Here is a 21,216-nt window from a genome sequence, read left to right on the forward strand (position 1 = left end):
CAATGACTCCAGTGATCCAGCAAGATGTGAACATTTTGTTATTTGTGAACAAGGGACTGAGGGTGCCTTTCCTTGATTTTTACTTCCCCCTGACCTTATGTTGAAAATGTGTTCCAGCCCAGCGTGTCAGCTCACATTTCTAGCAGACTGGGCCATTACCAAGTTAAGACTAACAGTAATGATGCAAATCTGTTACCCAATTATCCCCACTCAGTCTTCACCTCTAGGGGAATTTTTCCTTATTAAACATGGCTCCACAAGTATCTGAAACCCAAACAAGGATTTTGGAGGATAAACTCCAACTCTGCATCAGGAAAACAACAAACATTTGTCACGATGGAATCTAAATACTTAACTACTTAGGATCAATTGGGGAAAAAGAACACTTGCATTAACTAAGAGCATTCCTGCTTACTGAACAGCCTTTCAACTGGACTTATCCAAACATTACCTCATCTCTTAAGGAATAAACACCTAGTTATCTGAAACATCCAAGCCTCTATCCATCACCTCCTTGCCCACCCCTCCTCAAACAAACTAATCCATTTAATGGCTTGAGGATGTGTTCTCTCCTGATGGAGCCGGAGAACGGAGGAGTCATAAATAACCCCTCCCCTCCCGGTCTAAACATCAGCTCTGCGGTTGCTTTGGAGTCATCTTCTATAAGACTGTATCTGCCTTTCATCTTCCCACAAGCACCCTTCCAGCCTCTGCCGGTCACCTACAGCGCGCTGGTTCCGGTGGCGGGGCAGGAATCTCACAGCAAAGACGTAAAACCTGAGGTGCTGACTTATGAGGAGGCCCTGTGTTTCCCATCAGCTGGCTGATGGGTGGATGGCCACATTTCTGGAGCTCAACCAATTGCCTCGCTTGATGGAAGATGCTTATGAACTTATAAATGGCCTTTTTGAATATATTTTCTCAGTAGAAATAAAACAGATTGCTTAGCTCCCGATGGCCTAAATGTGTATATAACTTTAGATGACCCATTTAACAATTTGAGATAAGGACCAAAAACTGCAGTGAAAAGTTCTATTAAAGGAAGAGAACAGTAAAATGCTTTGTTTAGGACGATGAGTTCTGTAACATGAGAATTGCAAATAAAAATAATAGATAAATGGAATTTTGTTTTTGTCACACAAAAATTGCAGGCTGGAGTTAAACAGTGGCCCTATTATATTAGTGCAGTGGCTCCTAAACCTGGCTGCATGTTAGAACCACTCAGGGAGCTTTAAAAAAATTCCAGTGTCCAGGCTGCACCCCACACCAACCAAATCTAAATGTAGGGGTTGGGGAGGGGATGAGACCCAGGGCTCCACATTTTCAAAGCCCCCAAGTGATTCTAAGGTGCAGCCAAGGATGAAGACCTCTGCATTGGAGAATAATCCCTACCCTTCTGAAGCTTAGCCTGGCAATATCTACTTAGTGGACAGTTTTCCCTTTCTCATTTACAGCTGAAATACGGCATTTAAAAATGACAGATTGGTTGACTGGTTGCTAGATACATAGCCACACACACAAAAAAAATACATGCACACATATTTTTATTTATTTAACTTAGGGCCCGATAATTAGCATATAAATCAGAAAAACTGAGTGCCTTAGAACTATATTACATATTCTCTCCAAATCTTTAAAGAGCCAAACTCTAAAAGACACACACACACACAAATATTTAAGTCATAAAACACACACACACACACACACACACACACACACACACACTCAAACTAATCCCCTTCAGGAACCATGATCCAATAATATATTTAATAGGTAAGATCTCATTCATCAATGTACAAAACAGACAGACAAACAAAACCCCCCTACACTTTGATTAAGACGCGTGCCCTCGGGAAGAGCACTTACAGTTAGAAAGGTTTCTCGGTAGCACTTTGAGGTAGCATGTGTCATAAAGTCACAGAAGTCACAGAGCTGCTCTGCAGTCTCTCCCGGACACAAGAGATGGGCCACCCGCCAAGGCTCTTGGAAGAGGAGCGTGAATTTGTCTGTACTCATGGCCAGAGGCAGCCTGAACACACTCCCTACTATCTCGCTGTGGCCATTCCTCCACTACGCTTCGTGCATTGTGGGTTTGGGAGGAGGTAAAGGCATTTTGATGCTTCTTTACTCTTGGGGTGGTGGTGTCCCCAGCCAGGAGCGCATGTCCCTTTGCCTCAGGCAATCCTCATGGGCAGGAGATGCATGCAGCCAGCAGAAGGCCAAGAGGGCGCCGTGGCACCTTTTTAAAATCGGCTCTAACGATTTAATTAAGATGACTGACTATGACGACGTTCATTTCTGAATGTCCCCTCTACAATCTGATCCTTAAAAGGCTCTCCCCTTTTCCTCCCCCCTGAGTACAATATTTTGGGGTATCGTTAAGCTTTCTGCCGTTTTCTTGGCAGGATGGTGAGCAGAAAAGCTTAAAAAAAAAAAATCTACACACAAAAACAACAAAAAACCTGGGTGCAGGAGCAACTCTAAGAACAGACTTCCTTTGTGCAAGTTGAAATGAGTTTACAGTTCAGGAAAACAGCCTGCTTCTTCAAAAAAAAAAAAAAGAGTAAGTAAATATTCAGCTCAGGTCTGCATTTTAAACACAAATATACAGTCCAAACAGTTAAAGGATTAAAGCTGCAAAAATGGTCCCAACAGACCTTGGTGTAGGTCAAATTTTTGCCCAATGGTCACAGATTAAAGGGATGTCTAATCCCTAAAAGCCCTTTGTCCCAATGTACTACTTCCTGTTGGAAAGTTGAACCCTTAGAAGGAATCGATATACAACTGAATAAAAATAGCACATGTCCAGGCAAAAAATGGGCATGAGCTGGGCCTGAGTTGCCACTTAAAATTCTATCATTCAGTATCATATAAAAATCCTCAAAGGCTGCCCAGAACCAGGGCCCAAGACATCACTGAACATGCCAGCCACCCAAGTCAGCTGCTGACCCCCAAAGTCAATGACACAACTCAGCACTAGACTTCAAGTATCCAAGGTGCTACAAGAGCCGGTCCTCTCAGGGACTCGGGCTGATTCTCAGAAGCCCTCACCGCACCCGACCCCACCCCACCCCACGACATCCCACTATACGAAAGGTGAAGCACTGCTTATGGTCACTACAAAACACAGGGGTGGAAGGTGAGGAGTAAGAGAACTGCCCTCTAAATATACCAGCCTAACAAATACAAATAAAATTCTTAACATTTTGTACAACTACAAGGTGCATGAGCTGGTATTCAAGCAATCACTTTAAACTCTTTCTCTTCTCCCCTCTCTGCATCGAACAGGAAAATGGTTCCGTTGGGTTAACAGTGTCATTTTCAAATGCCATAAATTAAATAAGTTAGTTCACATTTTTCCCCCAGCACTTAAGTTACAGTTAGTCTCTAATGTGCTTTTGAAGTTTGCTTTAACAGCTCCAGGTCTCTCCTGCGGACAGTGCCGATTCTGGGACAACCATATTCCTCCAGCTGCAAAGGTATGAATTGTTCCAGCAGCCCAAGGCCCTGTCCAGCAGGACTGGTAAATAGCTTAGTCCATGACGGTTTAGAGTTTCCGCTGAATCCCAAAAATATGGTGCTCCCTAAAAAAAAACAAAAATAGAAAAAGTTCAATTTGTACAACTCCTCGTTCTAGGCAAGATAATGTTGGAGGTGAGCAAAACAAAGACGGCTATAAAACAAACAAACTACACCTCCTCACTCAGCACATGAACTCTTCCCCCCCACCTCGTGTCCCAAATAACAAACCACATCCCAGCTCACTTCCTCTAACACAATCTCCTTACTTAGAAAGCATCTTCATGACACATGAGCAAAATCAGCTCATGAAAACAGGCTGGTAGCTGCATTTCACCATACAAACGTGACTGCTGCTTGGCCACCTAGGAACTTGGTAGAAGAATACAAACACAAACCTTTGTTAGAAAGATGAGCTGGTTTGGCTAATCCCAGAGGTATTAATGAATCTGAAATATTCAACTGCTTTATTTCTCCTCTTGTGCTCAATAGAACAACAGACCTGTATATAAAAGGAAAATCAGAGCCAATTTCAATAATTTCGCATGTATTTGCTGGGTTCCATTATGAAGTATATACAGTACAGCAGTGATTCCCAACCTTTTCACCTCATGGCACACATAAACGAATGACTAAAATTCTGTGAAACACCAAAATATGTATCTTTTGCTGATCTGGCAAAAAAAGAATAGGTATAATTTTGATCATTCACACAGGACGGCTATTGTTCTTTTGGCTGCTGTCATTTTTGCATTTGACAATCTAAGGGAAAAGAGGTCATGTCCCTGACTCAATAGTCAGTAAAGCACGCTTTAAAAATTCTTGCGGCACACCAGTTGAAAATGGGTGCAGTAGAGAATAGAAATACTAGATAAAAGCAGAACTCAAAACAAAACAAAACAGAAAGAACCCAGATGTTTTTTCATTCCTGCTATTACAAGTTCCCTGCCCCACCTAGGACCTATGTTGCTATTACAAGAGGTCTCTAAATGTAGGGAAAACAAGTTATTTTAGGTCAGCTGACCTAGTGGATGCTTGGGACACAGACCTTTTATGGAAAAAACTATTGTAACAGGGGAAGTTAGTTTTGTTTGTTTCAGATGCTCTTTTTATCTATTTATTAAGTAAATAAATGAACACCAATTCTAAAAAGAAACAAAATAAAATCTGTTCCCCATGGTTTGGTTTAAATTTTTGTCTTTATTATGCAGTATATCAACACAAATATTCAAATGTGTTTGTGGATTCTCTCTTCTCCTGATCTCTCCTCTGCCAATACCACACTAGCTTAATCACTATGACTTCATGGTTTATTTTAATATAAAATAAGCCCCTGGTATTAACATAATTTGTTTAAAATTTGTATTTTAATACTCTCCCACATCGATTCTTCCAGATGAACTGCACTGTCATATGTGAAATACAATGGGGAAAAGTGACCAACTGGGACACTAATGGAAATGTACTAAATCTCTAATTTAGTTAGAATGAATCCATACAGTATTAACTTTCCATCCAGAAAAAGGGAATGTTTCTCCTTCTATTCAACTCTTCTATATCCTACAGGAAAGCATTTATTTTCTTAATATGGGTCTTGACATTCCTTATTAAGATTCCTAAGTTTTACACTGGTGTAGGGTTTGGTTAAAGCCTTTCTAACAGCAGTAGTGACTAAGCCCAGAATCAGACCCAAGGTCTGACCATAGCCACCCTGAGGCCTGACCTTCTTCAATGGTCATAGTGACTCAGGCTGGTCCCATGATATCACCTACAGGTCCCCTCACCCACCTGCACCCCACACATACCCAGTGTCCCTAGAAGTCACTGCCAGTTGCACCGTAACTTCCTAACATTTTGTTAAGAGACAACGTACACACAGAATAGTATTCCTAAGTGTGCAGCACATTCAACTTTTGCAAACTAAACATACTTGTGCAACCAGCAGATCAAGAAACAGCACTACAAGTAGCTCAAAAGCCTTCCTAATAACAACCTAGTGACATTTTAATGAGTTGGCTGTAACTCATAAATCTGTAGGGTGGCTTACAGGACCTACTATGTTGTCCTAAATATTTGTGGTGAGATTTATGTACTAGATTGTTTTAGGTGGAATAAGTGCGTGTCTTTTCAACATTAGGAAAAATCTTTAAATCCTTAAAGAAAACTGAGGCCCGGGAAAGGAATTCCCTACAAGTGTCTTAAACTAGATAGAGCTATATGGACACATTGAAAATGACACTCAAATAATCCAGTGATTTATGGGACTTACTGAGATCCGGTTCTGTGATGTGTGAAGAGCACACGTGATAAGACCAACGGAGGATGAGCCTAAAGTGGGATGGGCCTTTAATCCCTGGGAAGCCAATGTGCTTCCCGTTAGTGGCTTCACTAAATGAAGGCTCGTGATAAATCAACGTCTGCAGTGAAGCCCGGGGAGCAGGGAGGAGCCTGAACTCATCTCCCGGCCTCCAGGCAGCATCTGACCAACTCAGAAAAAGAAAGGTTTCTCTCCTGTGCACCTTTCTTCAGAAATTAAACGAAGAGGAACTAATTAGACTAGGGCTCTTAAAAGAGAGGCCACATACTCTCATCTACTGAAAAATCAAAGTACTCTTTTCTAGTCACTTCCAAGTGATGAGTTCATCTGCCACAGTCATAGTATGTTGCCGTCTGAGGTTCCATCAGAGGCACAGAGGGCTGCAAGGGTAAGTGTCTATAAAAACTGTTTTAAGCCCCGGCCAGTTGCTCAGTGGTTAGAGCACCGGCCCTTGGGACACAAGGGTCGAGGGTTTGATTCCTGGTCAAAGGCACCTACCTTGGTTGCAGGTTCGATCCCTGGCCCCAGTTGGGGTGTGTGGAGGAGGCAACCAATCAATGTGTCTTTCTCATATCAATGCCTCTCTCTTTTTATCTCTCTCTGCTTCCTCCCTCCCTCCCACCCTGCCTAAAAATCAACAGAAAAAATATCCCCGGGTAAGGATTTAAAAAAAATGTTTTAAAATGATAATGAGTTTTCTGAGTGAGTCGGATGCAATGTAGATAAATTTATTACTAAAACATAGAGAGTAATGGTCTGAATATTGAGCTTTTCTCCTTATACGAACCTTCCCACCATCTGCAAACTCTTCTAACATCCAAGCTCCCATTATTTTTGTCTTTTATTTCAGAGAGGAAGGAAGAAGGAGAGATAGAAACATCAGTGATGAGAGATCCTCACACTGGGGATCGAGCCTGCAACCCAGGCATGTGCCCTGACCAGGAATCGAACCGTGACCTCCTAGGTCATAGGTCAACGCTCAACCACTGAGCCACACCAGGCGGGCTAAGTCCCGCTACTGAGAAGCTGAGGTTTACAATGACAAGCAGCTCAGACCACACAGGCATCCATCTGAGGTGAGAAAGGAATAAAAACCTTTCAAGAGTCCCAAACGCCCACAGTTATAAGGGCAGGTCAACAAACGAAAGCTCAGGGTGAACCAGGTGTCACCGATCATGTGGCCGTCCCTCTGTGGAGCAAGTCTCACCTACCTTGGAGGGATGCCTGTTTTTAAATACACTCCCACGAGGCTGACATCAGCAAGGGAGAAAAACTTCTTTTCTGTCAACCGGAAGGGAACGCTGCAGGCATCCACGATGAGGAGAAGGACACCCGCACTTCGGAAGGTAAAGTCGGTGCCATTGACCTGAGGACACAAAAACATCTGCTGTCATCACCATTTCAGTATCTCTGGAAGGACTCATCTCTCCAGCCCATCCCTCTGTCTTCTAAACCCACAAATCCAATTGCACCAGGATGTAGATGCTATGTTCCATTTCCTCTTTCTCTGCCGATATTGGAAACTGTGCTGTGTGCTCACTGACTTTGCCTTGACTGGACTTTACAGACTGGATAAGATGCTCTGAGCACAGCGTGGCAGCCCGCACTCAGCTGAGCAGGGGGGGACTCTCTCTGCAGGTTCAAGGTCTTCATTCTTTTTTTTTTTTATATATATATATATTTATTGATTTCAGAGAGGAAGGGAGAGGGAGAGAGAGATAAAATCATCAACGATGAGGGGAAATCATTGATCAACTGCCTCCTATATACCCTCTACTGGTGATCAAGCCTGCAACCTGGGCACGTGCCCTGATCGGGCATGGGCCAACACCTTCATTCTTACACACATACTCTCTCATTGGGGTCACAGCTTTCTAACTCAGCAATCAGGTGGCAGCCTCTATACTGCAGCTCAGCTCACTTACTGTCACACTGATTCAGAAAAAATCTACACTCCCCCCCATCTCCTCCCGCAATGGAGTTCAGGTTTGGAACATCAGAGGAGCTAGACTGCCTCACCTCCATCGTTAATCTCCTTTGAAATCAAAGTGGAAATATGGTAATTTTACCAGTTTTTAAGCCATGAGTATATTTCTATACTGTATAATTTCTATCGTCCCCTTTAAAAGAATGGTTTGATACCTTTTAAAAAAAAAAAAAAGAACTCTAAACACATCCAAATTCATTCATTCCTCAGCCAGAAAGGAATAAAAAGAACTTACTAGACTGAAAAATGATTCAATACTGAATTAAGCACTGTTTCTATTTAAAATTTATAAAATTATAAACTATACCAAAAGCTAATAAAGGAGAAATACAGTCACCACTATCCCTTATCCTCGCTAGGAGAAATTATATTTAAATTTCACTTCTAATCACTATTTCTAATCTGATCTGCCAGGAAGCAAAATGGCCTTTTAGTTGTGTTTAAATTTATCTAATCCAGAGAATGGTTCTGTAAATGCTTGAAGTAAATTAAGTACCATTTTAGATTTGGAAAGACTGGAAGTGATTCTCTTATTTTTAAAAATCTGACATGGACAACAGTGTGGTGATTGTGTGTGTGTGTGTGTGTGTGTGGGGGAGGTGGAAGAGGGCATGGAGAGTATAAATGGTGATGGAAAATTTTAAATTAAATTTTAAAAAATATAACAAGAGGCATTTCTTATTTATCTCAAAAAAATAAAAATAAAAATCTGAATACTTAAAATTGAGATACATTTGGGGGAAAAATATAAAATGATCTTCAACACACTCAAACTGTCCCACCCCAAAACCTAATGCTTAAAGGAAATATAACACTTTCCATAAAAAACAAATAAAGCAATGCCATGTCCTAGCAAGGCTCTTCAGGAAATGCATGTGAAAAGTACTACTGGTAAATATGACAAAAAACCATGTCCTGTGACTTTTCTAGGGTCCCAGGCACCTAATGTATACAGCAATAGAGTGAAACAGTGCCTTCAGATCCTGTGGCATAGCCTGTATGAGGTTTTTTGGGCAAAACAATATATTCTTTAATTATCTAGTGAGTGTATAGCACAGGGAATATAGTCAATAATATATTGTTCAGTGACATGATTACTAGATATATTGTAGTAATCACATCATCCTAATATATAAAAAGCCAGGGGCCATCATGACCAAAACAACCAGACGGATGACCTAACAGCAGGCTGCGTGGGGCGACAAGGCCGGCAGGGGGGTTAGTGAGGGATGACCAAACGACTAAGCAGCAGGCTGCGTGGGGAGACCAGGCCAGCAGGGGGGGTCAATGAGGGGCAACCAAACGACTGAACAAGCAGGCTGTGTGAGGTGACCAGGCCAGCAGGGGGGTTAGTGAGGGATGACCAAACGAGTGAACAGCAGGCTGCGTGGGGCAACCAGGCTGGCAGGGGGGGCAGTTGGGGGCGACCAGGCTGGCGGGGGGAGGGAGTGTTGGGGGTAACCAGGCCAGTAGGGGGGAGGTTGGGGGCAACCAGACCGGCAGGTGGGGACAGTTAGGGGTGATCAGGCCGGCAGGCAGGTGAGCAGTTAGGAGCCAGCGGTCCCAGATTGTGAGAGGGATGTCCGAGGAGTCCTGGATTGGAGAGGGTACAGGCTGGGCTGAGGGGACCCCCACCCCGTGCACGAATTTTGTGCACTGGACCTCTACTAAGGTATATAAATGTAGAATCACTATGTTGTATACCTGAAACTAACATAATGTTGTACGTCAACTATACTGTAACTTAAAAATTTTTATCTAGTGATCTAGCATTGCAGTGGGCACCCAGCTCTTGCTTCCTTTATACAACTGAGTCCCTCCAGACACCAAGCTGGACCTGGAGAGCTTACACATCTTACTCAACTGAAACTTTATGCGTGTTGATTAAAAAATACTCCCCATTTCACCCTCCCCTTTGGTGGGAATATTCTTAACTCAGAGTTGTCAAAAAGTCAAATTTATGTTCTGGAGATGGAGAGTAGTGATGGTTGCACAAAATGAATGTATTTCATACTTCTGAACTGCACACTTAACAAAGATGAAGATGGTGAATTTTATGTTATGTATATTTTAACACGATGAAAAACTGAGAACGAAATAAAGAGCAAGGCTGAATTTTTCCACATTTATGTGGATTTGTGAATGTGTTGCCCACCACTTAAAAAAAAAAAAAAAAGCTCCTAAAAAGACCACGTGAGACCAGGCCCAGGCCCTGGCTAGAAATAGCTAGATGGCTAGATATCTGCTCCCCAAAGAGCTCTTTATATGGCGGCACTCAAGTCAGCCGGATTTTGGACAGGCCACCTGCCAGAAGCTGGTTAGCACCGGCTGGCTTGGCTCTTGGCCCAAATTCTAATGCTGACACTGAGGCTCAGGCCTGTACTTCTATTACCCCACTTAGGAAAGACAACCAACACTTTGCATCTTCACTTTCCTCATCGGAAAACTGAGAGCCAGGGAACCTCATACTAAAAGGCCAAGGAAAAATTCTAAAACTCATTGCCCACATGTTAAACAAACAACTTTGAAAGTTCCTTTTAAGTTTCAGACACCAAGGTTAAACAGTTTTCTACATTTTGATTGCCTGTGGCAATTATTTTTTAACCCAAGATGCCTTTTCTCTTATAAAAATGAAATCTGGGTCGCCTGTAACACTATTAATGAATGAAGAGTAATGTGAACAGTTTTACATTTACCTAAAAGTTATTGATAAACAGACAAAAAAATTTAAAAATATATTTACCTAAAAACGTAAATGTTTAGGAGATATTTATACCTCTATTGTATCGCTTGCCACCAATAACCAAAATGTGATCACAAACAAATGACTGTTGCCAAAAATAATTGATGTCACCGGGGTGAAACATAAAAGTGAGAAGCTGAAGTAGTGGACACGCCAGATGGTACTTACAGAGATGACAGACGGGTCTCCGCGCTGAGTCTCCACTTTACTGGGTGACTGGAATTGCACGGGGAGGTAGCTTTTATGAGGATCACTAGTAAACACCACCTAAACAGGGAAAAGGTGCCATATTTATGTCAACTGCATCTGCCTCCAAAAGGATGCCTCAAAAGAAACTCAGTTATAACAAATTAGTTGTTTTGTTTTAAATGATTTTGAGAGAGAGAGAAAGGGAGAAGGAGAGAAATATCAATGTGAGTGACAGTATCAATCAGCTGCTTCCTGTACACTCCGGGAATCGAGCCCACAACCCGGGCACATGCCGAGTTGGGAATCCAACCAGCAACCTTTTGGTGTAGGGACGACACTCAACCAACTGAGCCACATCAGCCAGGGCAAACTAGTTTTTTTCCTGAACTTTTATACCTATTTCTAACCTGGAATTCTAGCTTTTGATACATGCTTAATATGAGAAGGTTTTGTTCCTCGTTTTCTGGAACAATAACAGTTTCAAATAATTGTGGTCTTGTTAATAAAGTCAATTCTACAAATGACTAAATAAAAGTGTTTTGTATGTACATCTTTGTAAACATTTTATGCAAACACAGTCACAAATCTTTTTAAGATTCTTTTCAGACCAGTATTCTGAGTTGGGACTCAAGACACCCCAGGACTGACAGGAGAGTATAGATGAGAAGTTTGAAAACCTTTAGTAGCCTTGTGCATTATCAGGTCTAAACGCAGTATGTGTATTTCTGTGGCAATTCTTGCTTTTAAAAAAATTCTCTAGCCCAATGAAATGTGGACACATATCAGAATCCCCTGCTGGGCTTGTTAACACCCAGACTGCCGGGTCCCACCCCCGGAGTTTCTGGTTGAGTAGGACTGGAATTGGGCTCAGGAATTCCAATTTCTCACAAGTCCCCTGGTGCTTCTGTTGCTGCTGGTTAGGGGTCCACACTTGGAGAACCATTTCCCTTAACCCATATTTGTTTATATAAAGATTAACTATTAACGAATGCTACACCTCTTTTGTACTTGGAATTGATCTGACTTCCTTCGGAAGGAACACTGTGCCTGATTTTTGGGTTTCCTTTCATTGCAATGCTTTTTCAAGACCCAAAAGAAGAACAGCTAATTAAAAATGTTTCGGGAGAAGTATTTCACTTCTAACTAACCAAAGCCAGCTTGTCCTTTTAATTACAGGTAAATGAATAGCATTTGCTTCAAAACGAAGTGGGGGGCTCTCCACCTTAAAAAATAAAACGATCTCCAGCAGTTGCATTTTCGGAAGAGAAATTTCACACTGCCAGTAAAACAAAACGTTTTCTACATCCCTGACATGTAAACCCAGAAACGACAGTGCAGCAGAATCACATCTGAGAAAGAAAAGGTGACAGCCAATAAATCCAGTCATGCAGGGTAAACTGATGGATCAGAGAAGGAAGGTATCTTTATTACAATTTGGATAATTTGGACAAGGTTGCTTCTTATGAGCATCACATTCTATAATGGGCCAAAGTTCAGGAGAAACCATGCAACATTTATAAATTGGCAGGATAGATGTTTTCCCCCCCAAAATGCGCCTACTACAAAGAACCTTCCGACCTTTTTTCAGGCCACAGCCCACTCGTTTACCTGGCGGGTCCCGCAGCCTTGACAGGGTTTCGTGAGCATGGCTGGCATCCGCTTGAGGGCTGACGGCTTCCTGTAATACTTGGGATATGCTTTGGCCATGCAGTTACTGGTATCTTTTGAGTCCGTTGCCGCCTGGATCCTGACTCTTTCGCATCCCTGAGATGAACAGTAACTGTGGCCATCCCTGTGGCCTTGGGCTTTCAGATACAAAAACAGCAACCTGTACAAAACAGAAAGCAATCCGCTGGGTGTTAGACTGCCTCCAGAAAACTTACAAAACTTCAAGTTAACTCATGGCTGAAAGGTACATTCCCCTAATAAGGTAAATTCTCCCCTAAAAGAAAACTACATTATAAAACTAATAAAGTTGTTTCTCTTTCCTTTCTATCCTCCTAGGCCCCTGAGTCAAATTCAATACTCCTTCAGAAAATATTTTGATAGCCTGATTCAATCGTTGTAGAAGATATGAAAGTTGATTTGATTTCAGGTTTGAATTAAGTTCAACAGGTGATTTGGGAGGATGGAATTTGGCTTGGCTCAAGAATTCCTTGGAAAACTTTACACTTGCATTGAGTTTAGAATTTGGTAAATCAGCATGTTTTTCTTTTCTTTTTTTTGGTTTATAAATCATTTTGGTTTATGGCACAAAATTTGAATAAGAACAGCAACTGTGTTTCGTTTGGCTTCAAGTCAATTCAAAAAGCAGTGGTTTCAAATCAATTGCTGTGACGTTTACTAAGAGCAGATGGGCCTGAGGTCCTTCTGTCTGTACTTTGGCCAAAATCAAATGAAATGAGCAGTCCACGGACTCTGAATTATCCTCCTACTGCCAAGATGAATGGAAAAGTAACTTCTAGGCAGCAGTCCAACATCTGTCAGCAAACCTAGTCCTTCTAGAGCAAAGGAAGTCAATGTTCTAAAGGCTTGATCAAATGTAATCAATTACTGAAGTCAAAAATTCACATTTTAATATGAGGTCAAGTAGCAATTATGAGGTAAAAATCAGCCATTGTCCCAACATCCAGTAATTTTAGCCTATATATGTAAGGAATGATACAAGCCTGGTTAGCATGGACCTTCTGACAATTAAAATCATCAAAATAAATGTAATTTAAAAAATTAAAATCCCAAAGGCCGAGGGATTTTAGAAATACCCAGATGATGACACATTTCCCATCTTTTTACACATTTAATCATTAATTTGTGATCACCAGAATGTCCTTACAAATTTGGTTGTTCTGTTTATTTTTGTGAAAAGTCAACTGGGAATGCGGAAGTTTTGTCTTGTACAGAGTAAAAGCCCAAGCAGGTTAAGTCTAATTAGAAATTGAAAATCAAAGACAACTATGATAAAAATAAAAAAAAATTAAAAAATAAAAAAAGATTTAAGCTGACCACACTGACGGGAGGGGCCCTGGAGGGCAAATAAGTTGCATCTCATTCAAAGGTTAACAAGGCACTTGCCTGAACCCCCAACCTTGTCCCCCCAAATCAAACTTGCCACCCTCATCCCAGTTTGAACCTTGGTCTTCCCCCAAACATGCCATGCCACGTTCTCCCATGCCTCCATGCATCCGTCCACATTGTTCTCCACCCTTCTCTTTTTCGTCTCCTCCTACTCATTCAAGAGTCTGTCCCAGTGTCACGCTCTTGGGATGTCACTGGTTACCTTAGGCTGAACTTCTGGGTCACCTCAAAAGGCACACTGAATGTCCCACATTAGGGCTTTTAGCACTTAATTTCTTCCCTCTCCAATCACCTGCTTTACATGCCCACATCCTTCAATGGGCTATGCATTCACAGAAGAAATGCATCTCATTTACATTAGTGTCTTTGCTAAGGTGCCTAGACAATGGCGTAGGAGGAACATCAGCTTCAGGAATGGCTAGGGAGCATGCTAGTTGCTGGAAGAGTACAGGAGATCGCGCCTACCATCACCCACAGGCTGAGAGACTGTAACTGGATAAGAGCAGACAAAGCCAACAGGACCCCAGGTGAACAGGATTAGAATTAAAAAGTGGAAAGATGCAGCCTAGAGAAAGTTGAAAGCAAATATGCCACGGTTACACAGTGATTTTTTAAAAACTCAAGGTCAACTTGAGAGAGAGAGAGAGAGCTTTAAGGAATAGAAAAATGAGCTTTCACTGAAATATGAACGCTATCATATGTAAATAATCATCTTAAGAGAGTTGTTATAGGAAAGAAATTAGTTTAAGTTTCTATTGGGCCTACTGGTTCTTTTCTGACAAGGATAATTTCTCTTTCTAAATTGCCCTTAATAGGTATACAACAAACATCTTCACTCAGTTCCTACTGCCAGCTATAATTATGAGTCATTCTAGTTCTCTAAGCCTCTAATAGCGATGAGCAGAGAATTACCCACATCAGCTGCTTGTCTAGAGAGCCATCACATCATAGTCTATTCTTAGTTAGGCTGAAGAACCAGTAATTTCTCCATTAAAGAAAAACAGCAATAATTCTCATTTGCTGGTCGCACTGAATTACCCCGTGCCGGAGTCAAAATAGAATTTCCTCTCAGACTGCTTCCTCTGCAATTCTTCCAGTGAATTCACAGGCTCGTAATCTTCCATTTTGGATAACGAGCCATTATGCCGCTGTAAAAAGCCAAAAGTAATCTGAAAAATTGTGTTTGATGGATAGCAGAGGCCAACTCGAATCCAGTCATTCCTATCAAGAAAAGAAAATTAAAACATGAATTCACATTTGAGCCAATACATTTGGGGCATTACAGCATATGTAAACACTAGCCATGATTTTCTCCTCCTTACATTTCTGCTGTGCATTGAGCCACTAACGATGGAAGTCCTGAGCCCTGACCTTTAAATGTTTCCCCAATTTCTCTTATCAATTTTTTACAACAATCACATGGCTTATAGAAACTTCTTGGTTTTGACAGGACTTATAGGAATATGAACAGAAGTTGGCTAAGATGGACTTTGACACTGCGAGTGAATAATAAAATTGAGATGGTTGGACAAGTACTAAGCTGGATGAAACACCACTAGCCAGATAGTAGAAGTACACACTAGTCAAATCTTTCCAAAGAATTTTTTTGTCCATAAATACATTTTTATCTTTTATTACTACATCAGAGTAAGTACTTAGTAATAAAATTTCTGAATATAGAAGTATGTGTATTTCCTTTTTTTTTTTTAATCCTCACCCGAGGATACGTTTTTATTGACTTTAGAGAGAGAGGAAGAGAGAGGGAGAGAGAGAAACATCAATCAGCTGCCTCCCACATGCATCCCAACCAGGGACTGAACCCAAACCTGGGCATGTGCCCTGACTGGAAGTCGAACCCACAACCCTTCGCTTCACAGGATAATGTTCCAACCAACTGATCCACATCAGTCAGGGCAAAAGTATGTATATTTTTAAACCTTTGATGTATATGACCAAATTGCCACTATGTTTTTTTCTTACCTAAAAATCCTTAGACATAAAATTAATATTTTTTATTATTTGCTTTGGGGGGGAGGGAACTTTCTAATTGTGGTAAAATATGCACCATATAAAATTTACCATTTTAGCTATTTTAACTCTACAGTTCAGTGGCATTAAGTATATTCAAAAGTTGTGCAACCATCACCACTACCCATTTCCAGAACTTTTCAATCATTTAAAAGAATTTTTAAACAGTAAGTAACAGGGCCTTAAAATTGTTCACAAAGGTTTCACCCACTAAAGCCACTAAAGAATAATTAGAAATGCAGACCAAAATGCATTAAAACACGTTCTCTGTGGTATATTTATAATAGCAAAGGGGGAGTGGGCAGAAGAAAAACAACCTAAATATCTATGGGGAAAGGCAGTAGTTAAATAAACTTTGATATCTCTATATGCTCAGAAAATACTTGAGGGCGGAGAGAGAACACTATAATTGTTTATAATGCCTCACCCTGTTTAAGAAAATTATAGGATATTTCAATTTTCTTTATGTTTTTCTGTATTTTCCATATTTTGTTTAATGAATAAGTCTAGCTTTTATAACTTTTGAAGTGACAAAATCTATGACCTCTCTATAATTATATTAAATTTGGAAAATAAGATGGTCCATCTCTTCCTCTTGTCCATGATGTAATTTTTGCAAACTTTCAGCTAATTAAACAAGGAAAGTCTGACTGAACTCCAAGCCCATGTGGATTTTTGTAACTTCTGGGTTCGGCCTTTTTTTCACTTTATAACGTTTTCACTTGGTATTTGTTTAAAAGTTACACATGTCACTGACCAGAACCCTACATAGCATTTGATTGTAGTATCTCGCCTAAAATTCATAACCTGCCAGATATAAGTTTTTTATATTTCTTGTAAGTCCTCTCCAACCTCATTTGTTTCTTTGACTGCTTTGCAGCTCACTAATGGGAGTGATAATACCAGATTGGCTTTCAGAAACCTCACCCTGGACACAATGTGGACTATGGATTGGAGGTGGGGAGACCCAGTAGGACCCAGACAAGAGATGATAATGGCCTCAACTCAACCACAAAGAGTGGAGGTAGAAAAAAGTGGAGCGATATCAACAGCATTAAAGACAGAACTGACAGGGTTTGGTCACTGACGAGATGAAGAAATAAGGGAAAAGTATGAGTCCTGGGACTTTTGGCTTGGTTGACTCAATAGATAGAGGTACAACTCTCCAGCAAGGACACAGAGAAGCAGCAACAAGTGTCACAGGAAAAACAGGAATGGTTCCGTGTGGAGCTTGTGCCAGAAACCTCACAGCTCAGTATAAGAGCATCCACCAGGTTCACCAGTCCTTGGAAGTGACCTACTTAGCACTGCGTGTCCTATGTCCACCTCTTCGTTTCAGTTGTAGGTTTTAAGAGTGCTCAGAAAAGTCAGCACTTTATGACCAGTCGGGTGAATAAGCCATTTCAGTTTTTCAGGTACATATCTGAACAGTTCCATGGAATCCCACTGGTTAACCACCACACTTGTCTAGACTGATGTAACTCTGCCCTACCAGGCCCATCACTCCTTCCTGGTTTCATCTCCTGTCACACTGTACGCTCCCATGGCACTGCATCCATCGGTCCCCGAACAGAACTAGCCCTTCCCCAATTCTGTTGCTTTTGTTACAAGACAGATCATTTAGTATCGCTTTCTCAGCACAGCCAGGCCCAACCCCCCAAGGCTAGAATTAGGTGCTCGATTCTCTGTCCACTTAAAAACAGTGTCGGTTTATTGATTTTCTTGAGTTTTTTTCTACCTGTATACTGTGAGCTCCTGGAGGGCAAGTACTTTCCTCCCTCATCGTTTTCTGGTACACAGCAAACGCTTGAGTAAATTACTGTACAAATAGAGCCTTCGACTGTAAATAGTATTGTTAGGACAGACAACTGGGAAATCAAGACGCGATAGAAATCACGCAGGAGTGGCAAATACCTGGCATTCATGCCACTACTCTCCCACCTCTTACCCACAGCAGACATTACTAATCAACCACACCTCTCTCTTCTGTCAAATCTAACGTTGGCCTCAAAAACCTTTTTCTTTCCTAGGTAATGCAGTGCTCAGTTGGAACAACACATAAAACTTCTTCCCATCCCAACTAAGGGGAATTCAAGTACTCAGCAGACAATATGAGACCCCATTGTTAAATGGCTTTCTGCACACAAATACCCTGACCACAGAGAAACAGAAATGCTTTCAAAAGGAAAGGATTCAATTTGTGTAATCTTCTGATTCCATCCACATAAAATATACAGCCTGCCCTGACCGGTTTGGCTCAGTGGATAGAGCACTGTCCTGCGGACTGAAGGGTCCCAGGTTCTATTCCGGTCAAGGGCATGTACCTTGGTTGCGGGCACATCCCCAGTAGGAGGTGTGCAGGAGGCAGCTGATCGATGTTTCTCTCTCATCGATGTTTCTAACTCTCTATCCCTCTCCCTTCCTCTCTGTAAAAATCAATAAATATATATATATAAATATATATATATACAGCCTCCCCATAAGAGAAATGTACAAGAAATCGGCATCCTTACTTGCTACAAAGGTGGTGTGTTATTATTTTTCTCCACTAGATTCCTACTTGCTCAGCTATGTGAAATAACAGTATTGGGAACATACTTGTTGAAATTTATGAGGTATAGAAATACAGTCTTCGGCGCTGGCCCGTTCCAGTGGATGGTGTAGCCCTTCTCCAGCATGATCACCGGCTGGTACTGGGGAAAGGCAGCCTTCTGGTTAATGCCCCGAAGCACCATCGGGTAGGATGGATACTCATCTCGTGTGATGGTCATCGTCAGATTCTGAGTGCTCCACGTCTGCACATAGACCTTCAAAAAATAAACGAAGAATCATGGGGAAGAGCATGAACACTTAGAGAGCCAAACAAGCATTTCCAGCACAAAGCCAAGTGTCTCTAGTTTCGAGAGAGAGGTTCTGTGGTCTGTGCCAGACTAAATGAGGAGTAGCCAACTTCATCCTAAGCCACACATACAATGAAGCTTGCTTAAACTGGAATGGTAAAAACAGACCATGCGTTCTGCTAGCCAAGACCGTCATCATCTCTTCCACCACAACGGGCCAGCTTATTCATCAGAATATAAAACCTTTGTGGCTTATGCAGCCTGTCCAAAAAACCCCTCAATCTGAAGAATGCACATATAAGAAATTAGTAAATTAATGTGAAAATGGATACCCTCTACTCAAATCCGAGAGACTTTCCTCGAACGCAAGAGAGGGAAAATGTAAATACCTTAGAGTTTGGGCTTGCAATTTTCCATGACCTACATGAGCCCAAGAAGTCATTTTTCAAAGGAAAAAGGGTTATAAAGCACTCTGCAAAAACTGGAAAAACATATTAAACCGAGACAAATTTGGAAGTCCTGAATTTGTTCCAGTGGCATGAGCTCCTTGCTGTGCCAAAACAAAGCCTTCCCTCAAAACAAACCTCAGAACAATTTCCTAAAACAAATGAGTATTGCTCTGGCCAGTGTGGCTCAGTTGATTGGGCAATTGTCCTGTGCACCAAGAGGTTGCCTGCTTGATCCCCGATCAGGGCACATGTCCGGGTTTTGGTCTCGATTCCCGGTAGGGGACGTGCAGGAAGCAGCCGATAGATGTTCCACTTTCACATGATCTCTCTCTCTCTCTCTCTCTCTCTCTCTCTCTCTCTCTCTCTCTCCCTCTCCCTTACTCTCTCTCTTAAAAAAAGAAAAAACAAAACAAAAAATAAATGAGTATCCTATAACAGATTTCCCCAGAAGTATTAAAACATCTGCAGAATATTGTATTTAATCCACAATACTTCTCTTTGTTTTTTTCTTTTGGTCATTCCTACAGTTTTGTCCATAACTGATTCCTCAATTATACATCTTTTGAAAAAGAAAATCTTCTAAACTCTCATTTATGTTTGACTACTTCAATATAGTCCTCTTCTCTACTAATACCACTTAAAAGTTTAGAATAAAGAGACAGGAAATATATATTTTGAGACTAGTGTCTTCAATATATTAATATATTGTACATGTTATTTATTTAAATAAATTTGTTATATATAACTAAAATGTTTATATTATATATAATTAGATATAGTTTACATAGAACAGGTTATATAAATACATATATATCCTGCCTTCCTCCAAATCCAACAAGGATTTGAGGTAGCACATGTAACCTCAATTCTCCTTATGTTACCATCTTTTGTCCTGAGCACCTTTACGCCTTGGGTCAGCAAAGAGCAGATATTCAATTAACATCAATTTACAAATAGCTAAATAATGTTTGTTTTGCCTTGAGGTCCAGGTGCTTCTTTTGCCTATAAACACATAGTATTATCCATCAGTTCAGTAACAACAACAAATGGCTGCAGATCCGAGCTCCCAACTCAAATTCCAAATTCTCAGGAGAAAATTTCTAACCTGTAGTCCTATCATCCCAGAGCCTCCTGGGAAGTATTAGATGACTTGTTTCTTTCTTCATCTCCAAATAAAATAGAATTTACTACCCTGGTTTGTAAGATAGAAGGATCAAGTTCAAGTCTCAACTACATCATAAACCAAAGAGTTTATAGACCCATTTATAATAGTCTTAAAATACAAAGTTTTCATTAGTGAGCACACCCCATTATAAGACAGACACACAAATGCAACCTTGCATACACATGGCTTGCAAGAAATTTAAAACTGTAGCTACAAAAGGACTAAAATCTTTTTGTTTTATTTTAATTCTAGAATTTCTATCGCTTCCTGGGTATTGATGAGTCAACTTCATTTAAGGGGATGATTATGACTAAAATGAATGGGAATAAGAAAGCCCACAACAATGAAGCTAATATTACATTAAAATAAACCAGAAAAATCTCTCCAGTCTTTATCCTTCTTAAGTCCTTATGTCTTCTCTATCGATAATAATCTTTGTAAAGTGTTGTTGTTTTTTAACTTAAGAGTCATAGCGTTCTTCAGCAGTCATGATTCAAAATCAGAAGAGCAATGAAGAATTCTGCTCTGAGAAGCTCCCACTCCAGGTTTTCGTGGTAGAAACCACAGAGGCCTCAAGAAGGTGAAATGCAGGAACCCAGGAACACACCCTTGACAGGCAGAGTAGCCAGAGCTCGGGAAGGGCCTTCATCACAGGCCGGTCCTTCCCCAAGAAGAACCCTCCCTACAAATAAGAGCATTTAGCAGCAAACCAACAGGCAGGCTTCTTTCCTGCTTTGGGACTACCGGAGTCCAATTCCTCCTGGAAGATCCCTCGCTCTTCCCTAATTCTCCTGTCTATGCTCTTAATTCTCCTTTTCCTTTATCTTTTATCTCCCTCGACTGTCTAGTGTTCAATCTTACCATTTAATTACATAAAATATGGAAATAAAACTGCTTCCTTCAA

The 21,216-nt window shown here is 41.0% G+C and overlaps 1 protein-coding gene across 1 annotated transcript in view; it reads right to left on the reverse strand.

Annotated features, from left to right (window-relative positions):
* Positions 1–1,527: 1,527 nt before the first annotated feature.
* CEMIP2 (cell migration inducing hyaluronidase 2) overlaps positions 1,528–21,216 on the reverse strand; it is a 72,808-nt gene continuing 53,119 nt past the window's right edge. Inside the window, exons 18-24 of the mRNA XM_054727071.1 lie at positions 18,457–18,665; positions 14,869–15,051; positions 12,364–12,583; positions 10,735–10,833; positions 7,048–7,202; positions 3,918–4,021; positions 1,528–3,584 (exon numbers count right to left, since the gene is read on the reverse strand). Of these exons, the coding sequence (XP_054583046.1) occupies positions 3,388–3,584; positions 3,918–4,021; positions 7,048–7,202; positions 10,735–10,833; positions 12,364–12,583; positions 14,869–15,051; positions 18,457–18,665 (1,167 nt within the window). The 3' untranslated portion in view covers positions 1,528–3,387. The remainder of the gene's footprint in view (positions 3,585–3,917; positions 4,022–7,047; positions 7,203–10,734; positions 10,834–12,363; positions 12,584–14,868; positions 15,052–18,456; positions 18,666–21,216) is intronic.

The sequence above is a fragment of the Eptesicus fuscus genome, chromosome 15 (assembly GCF_027574615.1).
Source record: "Eptesicus fuscus isolate TK198812 chromosome 15, DD_ASM_mEF_20220401, whole genome shotgun sequence".
Lineage (NCBI taxonomy): Eukaryota > Metazoa > Chordata > Mammalia > Chiroptera > Vespertilionidae > Eptesicus > Eptesicus fuscus.